At 45.5% G+C, this 19,911-nt stretch overlaps 1 protein-coding gene across 2 annotated transcripts in view; it reads right to left on the reverse strand.

Moving 5' to 3' along the window:
* The window catches only part of LOC143768018 (uncharacterized), a 52,811-nt gene that overhangs the window by 10,521 nt on the left and 22,379 nt on the right, over positions 1–19,911 (reverse strand). Inside the window, exons 2-8 of one of the 2 annotated variants that reach the window (XM_077256659.1) lie at positions 16,345–16,494; positions 16,036–16,215; positions 15,829–15,952; positions 15,648–15,745; positions 15,359–15,449; positions 3,272–3,369; positions 2,983–3,073 (exon numbers count right to left, since the gene is read on the reverse strand). In XM_077256659.1, coding sequence (XP_077112774.1) covers positions 2,983–3,073; positions 3,272–3,369; positions 15,359–15,449; positions 15,648–15,745; positions 15,829–15,952; positions 16,036–16,215; positions 16,345–16,416 — 754 coding nt within the window. In that variant the 5' untranslated portion in view covers positions 16,417–16,494. The remainder of the gene's footprint in view (positions 1–2,982; positions 3,074–3,271; positions 3,370–15,358; positions 15,450–15,647; positions 15,746–15,828; positions 15,953–16,035; positions 16,216–16,344; positions 16,495–19,911) is intronic. The other variant, XM_077256661.1, reaches the window with a different exon arrangement.

A 19,911-nucleotide genomic window follows, 5' to 3' on the forward strand; every position in this document is an offset into this window, starting at 1 on the left:
ATCAGAACAAGAAATGCCAGCTGTGTCACGTTCTGAATTTTTCCCTGTGGGAGATGACATTTTTGTTTGTTGGAGTCCAGAATTATTGCCAAGTACTCTTGCACCTGACTTGGTATGATTCATGATTCGGGATTTGGATAAGTTTAATAGCCATCCCAGACTAATCAGTGACCTCATAACTTTGTCTAGCTGTTCTTTGCAGTGATGAGGGAATTGCCCATTACAATTGTCCTGAACGTCCCCATCTGGTTTCTTCCTCAAGAAAAGAAAGGAAAAAAACCATTTGCCTCTTTCTTGGGTGGGGACTTCTTGAAGCACGTCCTTCTCTATTAGCCCTAGAATTTCTTTCTGAAGGGCTAATTGTTCGTCTTTTGCTGACCTTTGTGGAGTTACTATGAAGGAAGGGGGTAAGGGGAGAATGAAATTTTAGTTTTAGATCTAGTCAATAATATAACGCTGGGAGCGTCACTCTGTCTGAAGCCTTTATAGACTGCGCAAGTGACAGCGCAGTCTGGACCCCACAGAGTGATGCAGCCCGTGCATACTGCGATCTCCGACGGAGAAGTAGGGACGTGCCAGGAGGGGGAGTATGTGATATCCACCTGTCCCCGTTCCACCGCTGCGCGCCGCTCTGTCTTCCGGGTCCTCTGGCTGTGACTTTCAGGTCAGAGGGTGCAATGACGTGGTTAGTGAATGCCCTCTGACTGAACAGTCACAGCCAGAGGACCCAGAAGACGGAGCGGCGCGCAGCGGTGGAATGGGGACAGGTGAATATCGCAAGTGCTGGGGGCCTGAGCCAGCGGCGACTCCAGCACCTGACCTTCATAGCGCTCCGGTGTCCCCACCTGCTCAGGCCCCCGGCACTCAGCACCCAGCGACGAGGTGTGAGTATGTAATTTTTTATTTTTTTTTTAATCGCAGCTCCATACGGGGCATATTATGCTATGGAGCATCTTATGGGGGCCATCAACCATTATGGAGCAGCATACGGGGCATATTATGCTATTGAGGATCTCATGGGGGCCATCAACCTTTATGGAGCAGCAACCTCTGTCCTGTGTCCTTGTGTGTACCACGTTGAGCATGGAGAAAAGAAAGAAGACCAAAGAACTGTCTGAGGACTTGAGAAACCAAATTGTGAGGAAGCATGAGCCATCTCAAGGCTACAAGTCCATCTCCAAAGACCTGAATGTCACTGTGTCTACCGTGCGCAGTGTCATCAAGAAGTTTAAAGCCCATGGCACTGTGGCTAACCTCCCTAGATGTGGACGGAAAATAAAAATTGACAAGAGATTTCAACGCAAGATTGTGCGGATGTTTGATAAAGAACCTCGACTAACATCCAAGCAAGTTCAAGCTGTCCTGCAGTCCGAGGGTACAACAGTGACAACTTGTACTATCTGTCGGCATCTGAATGAAAAGGGACTGTATGGTAGGAGACCCAGGAAGACCCCACTTCTTACCCCGAGACATAAAAAAGCCAGGCTGGAGTTTGCCAAAACTTACCTGAAAAAGCTTAAAATGTTTTGGAAGAATGTTCTCTGGTCAGATGAGACAAAAGTAGAGCTTTTTGGGCAAAGGCATCAACATAGTGTTTACAGGAGAAAAAAAGAGGCATTCAAAGAAAAGAACACGGTCCCTACAATCAAACATGGCGGAGGTTCCCTGATGTTTTAGGGTTGCTTTGCTGCCTCTGGCACTGGACTGCTTGACCGTGTGCATGGCATTATGAAGTCTGAAGACTACCAACAAATTTTGCAGCATAATGTAGGGCCCAGTGTGAAAAAGCTGGGTCTCCCTCAGAGGTCATGGGTCTTCCAGCAGGACAATGACCCAAAACACACTTCAAAAAGCACTAGAAAATGGTTTGAGAGAAAGCACTGGAGACTTCTAAGGTGGCCAGCAATGAGTCCAGACCTGAATCCCATAGAACACCTGTGGAGAGATCTAAAAATGGCAGTTTGGAGAAGGCGCCCTTCAAATATCAGGGACCTGGAGCAGTTTGCCAAAGAAGAATGGCCTAAAATTCCAGCAGAGCATTGTAAGAAACTTATTGATGGTTACCGGAAGCGGTTGGTCGCAGTTATTTTGGCTAAAGGTTGTGCACCCAAATATTAGGCTGAGGGTGCCAATACTTTTGTCTGGCCCATTTTTGGAGTTTTGTGTGAAATGACCAATGTTTTGCTTTTTGCTTCATTCTCTTTTGTGTTTTTTCATTTAAGACAAATTAAATGAAGATAATAATACCAAAGAATTTGTGTTTGCAATCATTTTCAGGAAGAAACTGAGTATTATCTGACAGAATTACAGGGGTGTGAATACTTTTGGCCACAACTGATATATATATATATATATATATATATACATACACACACACACACACACACACACACACACACATACATACATACATATACTGGAAGGTTGATTTCACAGCCATACAGGACACTACCTAGCTAACTATCTAAAACCTAGTGCTAACAGTGCCAGCATCAGGAGCAGCCTTTCTTCACTGTTAGTGTCAAAATGGAGCTAAACCAAGGTGTCCACTATTTATATGGAGAGGGACAAGTGATTTCAGCAGCCAGTGACACAAGCCGTTGTGTCTGGACAATGTGGATGTGTCCTGCTCCCTGATTTTCTAGATACAATATGCACACAAAGTTAGGAGAAAAAAAGCAAACAAAAAAAAAAAAAAAAACTTTCCACGCACGCTGCGCCTCTGGGCTCTGCAAACCCCTTCCCCTCACTAAACACGTGCCAAATGCCCATGATATACCACCATTATCATTGCAAAAGTGCTGAAAATACTTTTGTGGCAACGCAAATATTTTCCCACACTTTTTAACCAAATGTTACCGATTTTTCCCTATTTTCAAAAATTTTGCTCGTGTTTCTGATCACGAATCTGAATGTGCCATATTCGTGCTGAATTTATGTTTGACGATCGTTTTCCGAACAAATTCGCTCATCACTACTCACCTGGGTAGTCATAAGTAGGAACCTCCTCTTTACACCACTCATCCCCCCTCACATATGTCTCTGTAGTATTAATATGGGTCAGATCTTCACTCTGAAATAAATATTGTAAAGGTCACAGACAGATTGAGAAGTCACATCTATGATCAGCTCTAATCCTGCCATCTCCACCGTTCTCATTACACAAGTATAAAACATATAATACTGGTGGATAAAATAAGACTGAGCACAGGACCTTCACCGGCTTCTACACATCATAGAGGAGATCTCCTGACACCTTCTCTCCATCTACCTGATGATCCTGAGGAACGTTGGAATCTTCTTGTTTACAGTCCTGTGGAAGAAGAGGACGGGGACATCTCTCTGGTGTTGTCCTCTTACTGGATAGATCTGGAGGAAACACATACAGGCACTGAATTCATTCTTTACATACAGATAATTATAGGCCATGTGTATTTAGTCCTGTCTATTACCGTGGCATTGTACTCAGAGGTTCTTTCCCATGTGGAAACTGTACGGTATGTCCCTATATGCACCCTACCCGTGACATTTTTATCAATCCGACTGATCAGAAGACACATAAAATAAAATCTTATATCAATTGTAAAACCTCGAACGTCATCTATGCCATTATCTGTCCTTGCCCTTGTATATACGTAGGTCAAACCTCGCAAGGGTTACGCCGAAGGATTCAGGGGCACTTCTCCACGATTAATACAGCAGCAGCCGACAAACGAAAAGGTAAAACTTTAACTACAGTGGCAGCCCATTATCTGATCCATCATGCTGGGGGCTACAAGGACACGAGAGTGGTTGGACTCGAACATCTAAGATGTTCGGGTAGGGGGGGATCTTTACGTACTAGACTGCTGCAGGTGGAGTCCCGTTGGATTTACCTTCTTCACTCTATGGCACCCCATGGCATTAACGAAGATCTCTTGTTTACAGGTTTTCTGGGTTAAATGGGATTTTCCTATACGGACTGACAATAGGACCTTGTCTAGCGAAAACAACGCTACATCCAGTGGAATTGGACAACATGTGTGCCATATACCAGCTTGTTTGCTTGATGTGAAGGACTGGACCCTGGCGGACTAGACTCTTCCCTCTATGGCTCTGAGGATTACGGCACAAGGACGAACTTTGAATATGAACAGAGAAAGCCTTTTGTTCCTTTTTTATTTTATTTTCTCCATATATAGTTTGTTTTTGTACAAAGGAATGTATTGTCAATATGCATTTCAATCCAGCATATATACTCATGTCTAACCATTTCTTTCATGTCTATATAGCATTTAGTGGATTATGTGTATGTTTACGAATGCTCTGCTAATTATGCCATTTTCTCCTAGGTTATTCTTTTTGGGGGGGCCTTTTACCCTCCCATTATGTTTATATGGGGACACCTTGTCAATAGGCTTCATGCTATTTTCATTCGGTATTTAGCCATATTTTCTATCAGATATGTATGGGATATATTTCTCAATATTTTATGCCTTAATTCAGTTCCCCTTGAGCAATGTATCGGTCATACACACTTGACTGATACATTGTTTTGCTCCCGGGAGCCGCGCATGCGCTGTAGCATTGTCTTGCCACTACTTCCTAATTTTGATCCTGGAGCGCTCCGTCGGTCTGGTGGCCGGCGCATGCGCACTTCAAACGATCTGAGGTTCCCTCCTACCGCTGCCTATGGAGCCTCCACCGTGGATCTATTACACACCGGACTGTGACTTATTTCATTAGACCAGGTGTATATAAGCTTTATTGATTCTTTTTGAGCCTACTTCCCCTGACGAAGCTGTTTTTAACAGCGACACGCGTTGGGCTCTCCCTCCGTCATTCCATGCTCCCTGGGCGCTCAGTCCTGGCTATCTCCAGGATGGTTGTCAGTAGAGTTGAGCGACTTTCATTTTTTTAAGATCGAGTCGGGTTTTGTGAAACCCGATTTTGTCCAGAGTCGAGTCGAGTGCAGTCGGCCGATTATCGCTAAAAGTCGGGGATCGACCGAAACACGAAACCCAATGCAAGTCAATGGGGAAGCATAGTCGGCAGTGAGTGGAGGCCAGGAAAACACCTACAGTGCCCATTTTAATGCCAAAAACATCCATTCTTGTTTCTGAAGCTTGTCAATCTTAATTAACTTTATAATAATAGTTGGGCATAGGGAATTGGGGGTCATTTGGCAAAAGTTGTGGGGGGAGTAGGGCTGGCTCAAGTTTTTCGTGGGCCCAGGAAATGCGGACTACGTCACGGCGGTGTTGCAGGGAAAGGTAAGTATTTCAACGTTGCAAGTGCTGTGATCCTGAGCAAGCAGGGGGGGCCCACTCGTTCGCATTGGCACTGGCACAGGGCCCCTCAAAGTACAGCGGTGTGTTTGCATGGCGGGGGCGCCTCCCACCAGCAGCGACACTTTTGCGTACTCTGAGGGGCCCTGTGCCAGTGACGTCGCCAACGAGTATGCCCCCCCACCTGATGAAGGAACCTGCACTTTCATCTGCACCTTCCTCTCTGTCCCTGTGTAAGGTGGTATAACATGCGGGAAGGGGAACCTTACTTTCAGCAGGGTCAGATTCTGGCTGTGTAGAGTATAAGGGGAATGTAGTGGTCTAGGTCAATGTACCAGCAGACTCATCTAGCAGTGGCTGGGCAATGGGCAGGATGAGGAGGAAACAGATATAGGGCCAAAGAATAAAGTAGGCTAAATGCAGTTCAAAATTGGTAACAGGACTAAACAGGCGGCATTGCTTTGTTCAGTGGAGTAGCAAACCCAAGAGCAGCAGACACTGTTTCAAGGGCCTAACCACACTAGTAGGCCAAATGCAGTTTAATATCTGATAGTATAGGGCGACAGCCAGAATGTGGAAGCTCAGCTTTGTTCAGTTGAGGACAACACCAGGCAGGGGCAGACAGACACCTTTAGTAGGCCGGAACAGCCAATTTTTTTAAAAAACAGCAGTTAGTAAGAGGCAGAAGGTAGAAGCTCAGGTTTATTCAGTTGAGGACAACACCAGGCAGGGGCAGACCCCTTTAGTAGGCCGGAACAGCCAATTGCATTTTTAAAAATGGTAATTTGGAACTGAAGGTTGAAGCTCAGCTTTATTCAGTTGAGGACAACACCAGGCAGGGGCAGACAGACACCTTTAGTAGGCCGGAACAGCCAATTGCATTTTTAAAAATGGTAATTTGGAACTGAAGGTTGAAGCTCAGCTTTATTCAGTTGAGGACAACACCAGGCAGGGGCAGACAGACACCTTTAGTAGGCCGGAACAGCCAATTGCATTTTTAAAAATGGTAATTTGGAACTGAAGGTTGAAGCTCAGCTTTATTCAGTTGAGGACAACACCAGGCAGGGGCAGACAGACACCTTTAGTAGGCCGGAACAGCCAATTGCATTTTTAAAATTTTTTAATTTGGAACTGAAGGTTGAAGCTCAGCTTTATTCAGTTGAGGACAACACCAGGCAGGGGCAGACAGACACCTTTAGTAGGCCGGAACAGCCAATGGCATTTTTAAAAATGGTAATTTGGAACAGAAGGTTGAAGCACAGCTTTGTTCAGTTGAGGACAACACCAGGCAGGGGCAGACAGACACCTTTAGTAGGCCGGAACAGCCAATTTTTTTTTAAAAACAGCAGTTAGTAAGAGGCAGAAGGTAGAAGCTCAGCTTTATTCAGTTGAGGACAACACCAGGCAGGGGCAGACCCCTTTAGTAGGCCGGAACAGCCAATTGCATTTTTAAAAATGGTAATTTGGAACTGAAGGTTGAAGCTCAGCTTTATTCAGTTGAGGACAACACCAGGCAGGGGCAGACAGACACCTTTAGTAGGCCGGAACAGCCAATTGCATTTTTAAAAATGGTAATTTGGAACTGAAGGTTGAAGCTCAGCTTTATTCAGTTGAGGACAACACCAGGCAGGGGCAGACAGACACCTTTAGTAGGCCGGAACAGCCAATTGCATTTTTAAAAATGGTAATTTGGAACTGAAGGTTGAAGCTCAGCTTTATTCAGTTGAGGACAACACCAGGCAGGGGCAGACAGACACCTTTAGTAGGCCGGAACAGCCAATTGCATTTTTAAAAATGGTAATTTGGAACTGAAGGTTGAAGCTCAGCTTTATTCAGTTGAGGACAACACCAGGCAGGGGCAGACAGACACCTTTAGTAGGCCGGAACAGCCAATGGCATTTTTAAAAATGGTAATTTGGAACAGAAGGTTGAAGCACAGCTTTGTTCAGTTGAGGACAACACCAGGCAGGGGCAGACAGACACCTTTAGTAGGCCGGAACAGCCAATTTTTTTTAAAAAACAGCAGTTTGTAAGAGGCAGAAGGTAGAAGCTCAGCTTTATTCAGTTGAGGACAACACCAGGCAGGGGCAGACCCCTTTAGTAGGCCGGAACAGCCAATTGCATTTTTAAAAATGGTAATTTGGAACTGAAGGTTGAAGCTCAGCTTTATTCAGTTGAGGACAACACCAGGCAGGGGCAGACACCTTTAGTAGGCCGGAACAGCCAATTTTATAAAAAAAAAGCAGTTAATAAGAGGCAGAAGGTAGAAGCTCAGCTTTATTCAGTTGAGGACAACACCAGGCAGGGGCAGACACCTTTAGTAGGCCGGAACAGCCAATTTCATTTTTAAAATTCGTAATTTGGAACAGAAGGTTGAAGCATAGCTTTATTCAGTTGCAGCTTCTTGGCAATAATATAAAGAAGACGCGACAGGACAACACTCGGTGGATGCCATATCTGTGTTTTCAATGGAAAAAAACCTTTCAGTTAACTACTTGCAGGAGAAAGTTTTTGTAGCTGGTGGCCAATTTTTGTACTGTACCAGTTTTTTGTTGTATGTGTTTTTGTTTTTAATGTTAAAATGTCTGCATTTGATATCTCTCCAGTATTTTCTTTTTTATAAGCAAAATACTGCAGTTTTACATCGGTTACATGGATACACGGGCAGGCAGCTTGGTGGTCAGTGGAGGAGTATTTAAAGTAGGGACCGCAGACAGGCTATCAAAGGCCTAAAATAACAAACAATAGGCTCATGGCAGTTTTACATCGGTTACATGGATACACAGGCAGCTTGGTGGTCAGTGGAGGAGTATTTAAAGTAGGGACCGCAGACAGGCTATCAAAGGCCTAAAATAACAAACAATAGGCTCATGGCAGTTTTACATCGGTTACATGGATACACAGGCAGCTTGGTGGTCAGTGGAGGAGTATTTAAAGTAGGGACCGCAGACAGGCTATCAAAGGCCTAAAATAACAAACAATAGGCTCATGGCAGTTTTACATCGGTTACATGGATACACAGGCAGCTTGGTGGTCAGTGGAGGAGTATTGCAAGGAGTGTCTGTCCCAGTACTCCCAAAATATAAATAGATGTTAACGTCTCGCAAAACAACCAAAACAAAAAAAAAGGTGGCATACTTAGGTACAGGGGTGGGCTCATCTGCTGAGTTTCTGACATAGTAATTTGGCAGTAACTATTTAATGGTGCCAATATAGGACACAGACACAGACTACTTTAAGTTGCATCATAGATGTCTACAAATTTGTATTGTCAGTGCCAGACATTGAATGATGTCAGCGAATAGACTAAAGATTGGTGGAGCTGTGCGACATAATTTTGCACGTGGTAGAGCACAGTTTGAGCTGGGGTAGGGGGAACTCTCTTGAGGCCGGCGGGACCGCCCCAGGGCCCCTCATGTTACAACAGTGTGTCTGACGTTGGGTGCGCACCACCACCGCCAGAGACACTACATTGTACTATGAGGGACCCAGTAGCAATGCCGTCAACCAAAAGCGAGCACACGCACCTCTTCAGACAAACAGCAGTCTCACGGGTGCTTGCGCCAAGTCGCGATACCACGGCCCCGTGTGGGGAGTTTGGCCATTTAGGGAGGTGTAAACATGTCGTATGCTGTACTATCAGCTGCAGCAAATTAGACATTAGAAAAGTAATTCACAGGCAAGAGCTTTTCATAGGAAAGCTAGGTGTCGGCCGGGCAAGGTGCGGCAAAAGATTTCGAAATCCAGTTGTGGTTCATTTTAATGAATGTTAGATCGTCAACATTTTGAGTAGCCAGACGAGTCCTTTTTTCGGTTAATATTGAACCTGCAGCACTGAATACTCTTTCTGATAGGACACTTGCTGCCGGGCAAGCAAGCTCCTGCAATGCATATTCTGCCAATTCTGGCCAGGTGTCTAATTTTGATGCCCAGTAATCAAATGGGAATGACGGTTGAGGGAGAACATCGATAAGGGATGAAAAATAGTTAGTAACCATACTGGACAAATGTTGTCTCCTGTCACTTTCAATTGATGCAGCAGTACCTGTCCTGTCTGCGGTCATAGCAAAATCACTCCACAACCTGGTCAGAAAACCCCTCTGTCCAACGCCACTTCTGATGTGTGCACCCCTAACACTCCTAGTCTGTTGCCCCCTTGAGCTCGTGTGAGAACGATCACGTGCGCTGTGTGCTGGGAATGCCTGAAGCAAACGGTCAACAAGAGTTGATTGTTTGGTTGCTAATATTAGTTCCAAGTTCTCATGTGGCATAATATTTTGCAATTTGCCTTTATAGCTTGGATCAAGGAGGCAGGCCAACCAGTAATCGTCATTGTTCATCATTTTCGTTATGCGTGTGTCCCTTTTTAGGATACGTAAGGCATAATCCGCCATGTGGGCCAAAGTTCCAGTTGTCAAATCTCCGGTTGTGATTGGGTGAGGGGCAGTTGCAGGCAAATCTACGTCACTTGTGTCCCTCAAAAAACCAGAACCCGGCCTGGACACGCAACCAATTTCCAGTGCCCCCGGGAAAGGTTCCGCATTAAAAATATACTCATCCCCATCATCCTCCTCGTCCTCCACCTCCTCTTCGCCCGCTACCTCGTCCTGTACACTGCCCTGACCAGACAATGGCTGACTGTCATCAAGGCTTTCCTCTTCCTCTGGTGCAGACGCCTGCTCCTTTATGTGCGTCAAACTTTGCATCAGCAGACGCATTAGGGGGATGCTCATGCTTATTACGGCGTTGTCTGCACTAACCAGCCGTGTGCATTCCTCAAAACACTGAAGGACTTGACACATGTCTTGTATCTTCGACCACTGCACACCTGACAACTCCATGTCTGCCATCCTACTGCCTGCCCGTGTATGTGTATCCTCCCACAAAAACATAACAGCCCGCCTCTGTTGGCACAGTCTCTGAAGCATGTGCAGTGTTGAGTTCCACCTTGTTGCAACGTCTATGATTAGGCGATGCTGGGGAAGGTTCAAAGACCGCTGATAGGTCTGCATACGGCTGGCGTGTACAGGCGAACGTCGGATATGTGAGCAAAGTCCACGCACTTTGAGGAGCAGGACGGAGAACCCAGGATAAGTTTTCAATAAGCACTGCACCACCAGGTTTAAGGTGTGAGCCAGGCAAGGAATGTGTTTCAGTTGGGAAAGGGAGATGGCAGCCATGAAATTCCTTCCGTTATCACTAACTACCTTGCCTGCCTCAAGATCTACTGTGCCCAGCCACGACTGCGTTTCTTGTTGCAAGAACTCGGACAGAACTTCCGCGGTGTGTCTGTTGTCGCCCAAACACTTCATAGCCAATACAGCCTGCTGACGCTTGCCAGTAGCTGGCCCATAATGGGACAACTGGTGTGCAACAGTGTCATCTGCCGATGGAGTGGTTGGCCGACTGCGGTCTGTGGAAGAGCTGTAGCTTCTGCAGGAGGACGAGGAGGAGGAGGAGGAGGGGGTGCGAACGCCTACAGCCAACTGTTTCCTAGACCGTGGGCTAGGCACAACTGTCCCGAAATTGATGTCCCCTGTGGACCCTCCATCCACCACATTCACCCAGTGTGCCGTGATGGACACATAACGTCCCTGGCCATGCCTACTGGTCCATGCATCTGTAGTCAGGTGCACCTTTGTACTCACAGATTGCCTGAGTGCATGGACGATGCACTGTTTAACATGATGGTGCAGGGCTGGGATGGCTTTTCTGGAAAAAAAGTGTCGACTGGGTAGCTCGTATCGTGGTTCAGCGTACTCCATCAGGGCTTTGAAAGCTTCGCTTTCAACTAACCGGTAGGGCATCATCTCTAACGAGATTAGTCTAGCTATGTGGGCGTTAAAACCCTGTGTACGCGGATGCGAGGATAAGTACTTCCTTTTTCTAACCAGAGTCTCATGTAGTGTGAGCTGAACTGGAGAGATGGAGATCGTGGAACTTGCGGGTGTGCCGGTGGACATGGCAGACTGAGAGACGGTTGGAGACGGTATTGTTTCCGCCGGTGCCCTAGATGCAATATTTCCGCCTACAAAACTGGTGATTCCCTGACCCTGACTGCTTTTGGCTGGCAAAGAAACCTGCACAGATACTGCCGGTGGTGCGGAAAATGGTGGCCTTACAGTGACGGAAGGGATGTTGCGTTGATGACTAGCTTCATTGGCCGAGGGTGCTACAACCTTAAGGGACGTTTGGTAGTTAGTCCAGGCTTGAAAATGCATGGTGGTTAAGTGTCTATGCATGCAACTAGTATTGAGACTTTTCAGATTCTGACCTCTGCTTAAGCTAGTAGAACATTTTTGACAGATGACTTTGCGCTGATCAATTGGATGTTGTTTAAAAAAATGCCAGACTGCACTCTTCCTAGCATCGGATCCCTTTTCAGGGATTGCAGACTGAGCTTTAACCGGATGGCAACGCTGTGCTCCAACAGGTTTTGGCTTTGACACGCGTTTTGGGCCAGATAGGGGCCCGGCAGATGGAACCTGTTGCGATGTTGATGCCTGCTGCGGCCCCTCCTCCACCTCCGCTTCTGAACTACTGCTGCCTGCACCCTGTTCCCCCAATGGCTGCCAATCGGGGTCAACAACCGGGTCATCTATTACCTCCTCTTCGAGCTCGTGTGCAACTTCGTCTGTGTCACTGTGTCGGTCTGTGGTATAGCGTTCATGGCGGGGCAACATAGTCTCATCAGGGTCTGATTGTGGATCTGTACCCTGAGAGGGCAATGTGGTGGTCTGAGTCAAAGGAGCAGCATAGTACTCTGGCTGTGGCTGTGCATCAGTGCACTCCATGTCAGAATCTACTTGTAATGGGCATGGCCTGTTAAGTGTTTCACTTTCTAAGCCAGGGACGGTATGTGTAAAGAGCTCCATGGAGTGACCCGTTGTGTCGCCTGCTGCATCCTTCTCTCTTGTTGTAGTTTTTGCTGAGGAGGACAAGGAAGCGACTTGTCCCTGACCGTGAACATCCACAAGCGACGCACTGCTTTTACATTTACCAGTTTCAGAAGAGGAGGCAAAAGAGCTAGAGGCTGAGTCTGCAATGTAAGCCAAAAATTGCTGTTGCTGCTCCGGCTTTAAAAGCGTTTTTCCTACTCCCAGAAAAGAGAGCGTTCGAGGCCTTGTGTAGCCAGACGACGAAACTGGCTCCACAGCTCCAGACTTAGGTGGAATATTTTTATCCCCACGACCACCTGATGCTCCACTACCACTACCATCAATACCAGCTGACAATGAACGCCCACGGCCACGACCTCTTGCACCAGACTTCCTCATTGTTTTAAAAAATTAACCAAAGTAACTTTATTTGTTGCTGTCAAACAACTTACACGGTGAGCTATAACTTCAGTATGATTTCTATATCCCTTAACAGGTTGGTGAGACCACAAGGAAAATCAGGCACAATGTTACACACTCTGTTTTCTGTGGCACAAAATCACAGAGATGACACACACGCAGGACTGTCACTCAAGCACTAATGTCAATATTATTCTCCCACCTAATTTTTTTTTTTTTTCCTCAGGGAGACTTTAGAAACCAAATAAGATAAAATGTTTTTTTCAGGGACAATTTAGAAACCAAATACTAATAAAAAAAAAAAAAAAAATAGCCTTTCTATGGCCCACAATTAGAGAGAGAGAGGTGGCACACCCAGGAGTCAAGACTGGCACACAAGCTGAAAGGGCAATATTACTCTCCCACTGTTTTTTTATGTATTTTTTTTTTTTCAGGGAGACTTTAGAAACCAAATAATATTAAACAAAGCAAAAAAATAAATAGGCTTTCTATGGCCCACAATTAGAGAGAGAGAGAGGTGGCACACCCAGGAGTCAAGACTGGCACACAAGCTGAAAGGGCAATATTACTCTCCCACTGTTTTTTTATGTTTTTTTTTTTTTTTTTTTTCAGGGAGACTTTAGAAACCAAATAATATTAAACAAAGCAAAAAAATAAATAGGCTTTCTATGGCCCACAATTAGAGAGAGGTGGCACACCCAGGAGTCAAGACTGGCACACAAGCTGAAAGGGCAATATTACTCTCCCACTGTTTTTTTATGTATTTTTTTTTTTTCAGGGAGACTTTAGAAACCAAATAATATTAAAAAAAGCAAAAAAATAAATAGGCTTTCTATGGCCCACAATTAGAGAGAGAGAGGTGGCACACCCAGGAGTCAAGACTGGCACACAAGCTGAAAGGGCAATATTACTCTCCCACTGTTTTTTTATGTATTTTTTTTTTTCAGGGAGACTTTAGAAACCAAATAATATTAAACAAAGCAAAAAAATAAATAGGCTTTCTATGGCCCACAATTAGAGAGAGAGAGGTGGCACACCCAGGAGTCAAGACTGGCACACAAGCTGAAAGGGCAATATTACTCTCCCACTGTTTTTTTATGTATTTTTTTTTTTTTCAGGGAGACTTTAGAAACCCAATAATATTAAAAAAAACAAAAAAATAAATAGGCTTTGTATGGCCCACTGAATGAGAGATGGCACACACAGGAGTGGCACACAAGCCCTGACTGAGGCCAATATTTTTCTCCCACTGATTGATGTAGTGTTTTTGTGTTGAGGTAGATTTTAGAACACAAATCAAGGAAAAAAATAAATAGGCTTTCTATGGCCCACTCAGTGAGAGATGGCACACACAGGGATGGCACTGTAGCAGAAATGCCAATCTTAATCTTCCACAAAAAAAAAAAAAAAAACAGGGACTGTCCTACAATTACTATCTCCCTGCAGTAATGTAAGCCAGGTATGGCAGGCAGCAATAGGAGTGGACTGATGCACAAATTAAATAAAAAGTGTGGACAAACAAAAAAGATAGCTGTGCAGAAAGGAACAAGAGGATATGTGCTTTGAAAAAAGCAGTTGGTTTGCACAGTGGCGTACACACAGCAATACAGCTATCACGGAGCCTTCTAGGACAGCCCAATGAGCTACAGCGCTGAGAGAAAAAAAAAATGTAGCTTCCACTGTTCCTGCACACCGAAGGTGGTGTTGGACAGTGGAAATCGCTACAGCACAAGCGGTTTGGTGGTTAGTGGACCCTGCCTAACGCTATCCCTTCTTCTGACGAAGCGGCAGCAACCTCTCCCTAAGCTCAGATCAGCAGCAGTAAGATGGCGGTCGGCGGGAACGCCCCTTTATAGCCCCTGTGACGCCGCAGACAGCAAGCCAATCACTGCAATGCCCTTCTCTAAGATGGTGGGGACCAGGACCTATGTCATCACGCTGCCCACACTCTGCGTTCACCTTCATTGGCTGAGAAATGGCGCTTTTCGCGTCATTGAAACGCGACTTTGGCGCGAAAGTCGCGTACCGCATGGCCGACAAGCACAGGGGTCGGATCGGGTTTCATGAGACGCCGACTTAGCCAAAAGTCGGCGACTTTTGAAAATGAACGACCCGTTTCGCTCAACCCTAGTTGTCAGTCTTTTACCCTGACCAGTACTCTTTTGGCAACCGTTGCATCATCCTCTCCCTACTTTCAGCACAGATGACATAGGTATTTGGAGGGTGAGATTTTGTTCCTCCTATTCACCTAAGGCTATTATTTGCCGTACCATTCGGTGCTCTTTGTATGTGTAGCTTTGGGGGAGGATCGCAGCCTGGGGCTCTTGTGTGGTAGTTTTATATTACTCTGCTATTGTGCTTCTGAACATAGGGTGGCTGACTTGCCAGTGACCATCTAATTGGGTGCACAGTACTGACCAAGTGTTATATTGGATAGATGTCCTCGGCCATTATTTGGAAGCTGTGTGCAATACTGAGCTGTTTTGGGAGTGTATACACGAAGGGAGTTGTGTTTACATGTTTTTAATTGTTTTTACATGTTATCAATAAAGCTTGTTTGATTCACTTTATATTTGGTGGTGTGCATATATTGCAGTGGCTTTCTTTTCTCCTGTCATTATTGCTTGTCCTATTAGCCACGTTATGCACCCCCATTATTTATTTATTTATTTATGGATATTATAGTGCGCCAGCTATTTCTGCATGTCTGATCACGAATCTGAATGTGCCATATTCGTGCTGAATTTATGTTTGACAATCGTTTTCCGAACAAATTCGCTCATCACTACTCACCTGGGTAGTCATACGTAGGAATCTCCTCTTTACACCACTCACCACCCCTCACATATGTCTCTGTGGTATTAATATGGGTCAGATCTTCACCCTGAAACAAATATTGTAAAAGTTACAGACAGATGGAGAAGTCACATCTATGATCAGCTCTAACCCTGCCATCTCCACCGTTCTCATTACACAAGTAAAAAACATATAATATTGGGGGATAAAACAAGACTGAGCACAAGACCTTCACAGCCGTCTACACATCATAGGGGAGATCTCATGACACCCTCTCTCCATCTACCTGATGATCCTGAGGAACATTGGGATCTTCTTGGTTACCGTCCTGTGGAAGAAGAGGATGAGGACATCTCTCTGGTGTTGTCCTCTTACTGGATAGATCTGGAGGAAACACATACAGGGACTGAATTCATTCTTTACATACACATAATTATAGGCCGTGTGTATTTAGTCCTGTCTATTACCTGGTGATGTGACGGGCTGGGGAACCTCCATCATGATCTCCTTGTACAGATCTTTGTGTCCTTCTAAATACTCCCACTCCTCCATGGAGAAATAGACAGCGACATCCTGACATCTTATAGGAACCTGACACATACAATGATACCGTCATCCCCCCGATCCCTTCATAGCATTACTGTATAATGTCCCAGCATTCCCAGCAGTGTCACCTCTCCAGTCAGCAACTCAGTCATCTTGTAGATACATTCTAGGATCTTCTGGTCATTGATGTCCTCATGTATCAGGGGGTGAGGTGGAGGTCCTGGGATTGGGCTCAGGGGTCTTCCCCATCCCTCAGACACAGGGACCTGACAGCGCTCACTAGAGGTCTTCTTCACTACTGTGTAATCCTGGTTATGGAGAGACACATGAATAAATCTCACTACAGACATTTCCAGAGTCCTCACCTCTCCAGTTCTGTCCATCTGTTATTCCCATAGATAAGAATGATGTAATGTGATGTCATCAGAATCTCTCACCTCTCCAGTAAGCCGGAAGAGGATCTCTAGGGTGAGGTGTAATATCCTCTCCGCCATCTTGTCTCTGTCCATATCAATCCTTGATGGGTAATTCAGAAAAATTATTTTATATGGAAGATCTTCACTGAGAGGATCCGATATTGTAGAGACCTGAATGAGAAGAAGATGAGCCGATGTAACATCATACAAATCCTGTGGAATAATACAATTACTGGAGATAATAAGGGAAACATGAGGAGATTTATTATTTTACACTGTTTAGTTTTCTTTTTTACATCTATTTATACCCTATTTTGCGGATTATATAAGACACACCCCAAATTTTGAGGAGAGAAATAGGATAAAAACCTTTTTTTTTAAATAAAATGATGGCGCCTCTTATAATCCATGCAGCTTATTGCTTACCAGGTGGTGGTGGCTGCGGTGAAACGGGGTCCCAGGATCACTGCTGGAGGAGGCAAGGAGCTGGAGTGTTGCTGCAGGCCGCAGTCTGGGATGAGGGGGTGATCCCATGTGCGCCGCTGTGGGTGAAAATGGCTGTGGTGCTCTGTGGTGGGGGGAGCTCCGCCGGCATTTTGTGAAAGCCTCGAGACCCCTAGCACACTTTACTGCGATGTGGTGACCTCCAGGAAAATGGCTGCTGGGGGCGGTGCATGCTCGGTTTGAGATCCCGGCAACGAGATCTCGTCCCGAGATCTAGGGAGACGAGATCTCAGCTCCCGAGATCTTGGTGCCGAGATCTCCATCTGTGCATGCGCCGCCCCCCGGCGGCCATTTTCCCGGAGGCCACCACATCGCAATTATGGATGTGCGGGGGAGCTCTAGGCTTTCACAAAATGCCAAAGGGCCCCCCACACCACAGAGCACTGCAGCCATTTTCACCAGCAGCGGCGCACATGGGAACACCCCCTCATCCCAGCCTGCGGCCTGCAGCAACACTCCAGCTCCTTGCCTCCTCCAGCAGCAACCCTGGGACCCTGCTCCACCGCGGCCAGTAAGGTATGTCCGCATTATAAGACGCACTCCCATTTCCCCCCCAAATTGAAAAGTAAAGGGATGAGACAGGGTAAATCAAAGGCAGCTGAAAGATCTGGACACCGGAAACGTCATCTTTAGGCGAATCAGATGAGACAGGCGGAATCAAGGAATGCGGAAACATCTGAACAAAAGGATGAACGTCATCAAAATGATGTATCCAGGCTAACCTGAGTTTGGAAGTGTTTACTATAACCCAATTAAAGGGAACCTGTCACCCCCAAAATCTATGGTGAGGTAAGCTCACCATCATCAGGGGCTTATCTACAGCATGCTGTAAGCCCTCGATGTTACCTGAAAGAGGAGAAAAAGACGTTCGATTATACTCACCCAGGGGCGGTCCCGCTCCGATGGGCGTCTCAGGTCCGGTACAGCGCCTCCCATCTTCATTCCATGACGTCCTCTTCTGGTCTTCACGCCGCGGCTCTGGCGCAGGCGTATTTTGTCTGCCCTGTTGAGGGCAGAGCAAAGTACTGCAGCGTGCAGGCGCCAAAAAGGTCAGAGAGGCCCGGCGCCTGCACACTGCAGTACTTTGCTCTGCCCTCAACAGGGGAGACAAAGTAAACCTGCGCCGGAGCCGCGGCATGAAGACCCGAAGAGGACATCATGGAATGAAGATTAGAGGTGCCGGAGCGGACCTGAGACGCCCATTTGACCGGACCGCAGCGGAAACGCCCCTGGGTGAGTATATTCTAGCCTCTTTTTCTCATCTTTCAGGTAACATCGGGGGGCTTATCTACAGCATTTCAGAATGCTGTAGATAAGCCCCTGATGCCGGTGAGCTTACCTCACCATCGATTTGGGGGGGGTGACAGGTTCCCTTTAAGGACTATAGGTCACATCTGAAAATCATAATAGGCAAAATGGACGTAATATGAAAACATTGTCAAGCAAAGAATTTTAACTTTAAATCTCCTGGTATGTGGTGGTCAAATGGTAAAGTCAGTTTGCCACTTTTAACCCCTTCATGACCCAGCCTATTTTGGCCTTAATGACCTTGCCGTTTTTTGCAATTCTGACCAGTGTCCCTTTATGAGGTAATAACTCAGGAACGCTTCAACGGATCCTAGCGATTCTGAGATTGTTTTGTCGTGACATATTGGGCTTCATGATAGTGGTAAATTTAGGTCGATAATTTCTGAGTTTATTTGTGAAAAAAACGGAAATTTGGCGAAAATTTTGAAAATTTCGCAATTTTCACATTTTTAATTTTTATTCTGTTAAACCAGAGAGGTATGTGACACAAAACAGTTAATAAATAACATTTCTCACATGTCTACTTTACATCAGCACAATTTTGGAAACAAATTTTTTTTTTGCTAGGAAGTTATAAGGGTTAAAATTTGACCAGTGATTTCTCATTTTTACAACAAAATTTACAAAACCATTTTTTTTAGGGACCACCTCACATTTGAAGTCAGTTTGAGGGTTCTATATGGCTGAAAATACCCCAAAGTGACACCATTCTAAAAACTGCACCCCTCAAGGTGCTCAAAACCACATTCAAGAAGTTTATTAACCCTTCAGGTGTTTCACAGCAGCAGAAGCAACATGGAAGGAAAAAATGAACATTTAACTTTTTAGTCACAAAAATGATATTTTAGCAACAATTTTTTTATTTTCCCAAGGGTAAAAGGAAAAACTGGACCACGAACGATGTTGTCCAATTTGTCCTGAGTACGCTGATACCTCATATGTGGGGGTAAACCACTGTTTGGGCATACGGCAGGGCTTGGAAGGAAAGGAGCGCCATTTGACTTTTTGAATGAAAAATTGGCTCCAATCTTTAGCGGACACCATGTCGCGTTTGGAGAGCCCCCGTGTGCCTAAACATTGGAGCTCCCCCACAAGTGACCCCATTTTGGAAACTAGACCCCCCAAGGAACTTATCTAGAAGCATAGTGAGCACTTTAAACCCCCAGGTGCTTCACAAATTGATCCGTAAAAATGAAACAGTACTTTTTTTTCACAAAAAAAATATTTTAGCCTCAATTTTTTCATTTTCACATGGGCAACAGGATAAAATGGATCCTAAAATTTGTTGGACAATTTCTCCTGAGTACACTGAAACCTCACATGTGGGGGTAAACCACTGTTTGGGCACATGGTAAGGCTCGGAAGGGAAGGAGTGCCATTTGACTTTTTGAATGAAAAATGATCTCCATCGCTAGCAGAGACCATGTCACGTTTGGAGAGCCCCCGTGTGCCTAAACATTGGAGCGCTCCCACAAGTGACCCCATTTTGGAAAGTAGACCCCCCAAGGAACTTATCTAGAAGCATAGTGAGCACTTTAAACTCTCAGGTGCTTCACAAATTGATCCGTAAAAATGAAAAAGTACTTTTTTTTCACACAAAATTTCTTTTAGCCTCAATTTTTTCATTTTCACATGGGCAACAGGATAAAATGGATCCTAAAATTTGTTGGGCAATTTCTGCTGAGTATGTTGATACCTCATATGTGGGGGTAAACCACTGTTTGGGTGCACGGCAAGGCTCGGAAGGGGAGGCGTGCCATTTGACTTTTTGAATGG

This window comes from Ranitomeya variabilis, chromosome 4 (genome assembly GCF_051348905.1).
Source record: "Ranitomeya variabilis isolate aRanVar5 chromosome 4, aRanVar5.hap1, whole genome shotgun sequence".
In the NCBI taxonomy this organism is placed as follows: Eukaryota; Metazoa; Chordata; class Amphibia; order Anura; family Dendrobatidae; genus Ranitomeya; species Ranitomeya variabilis.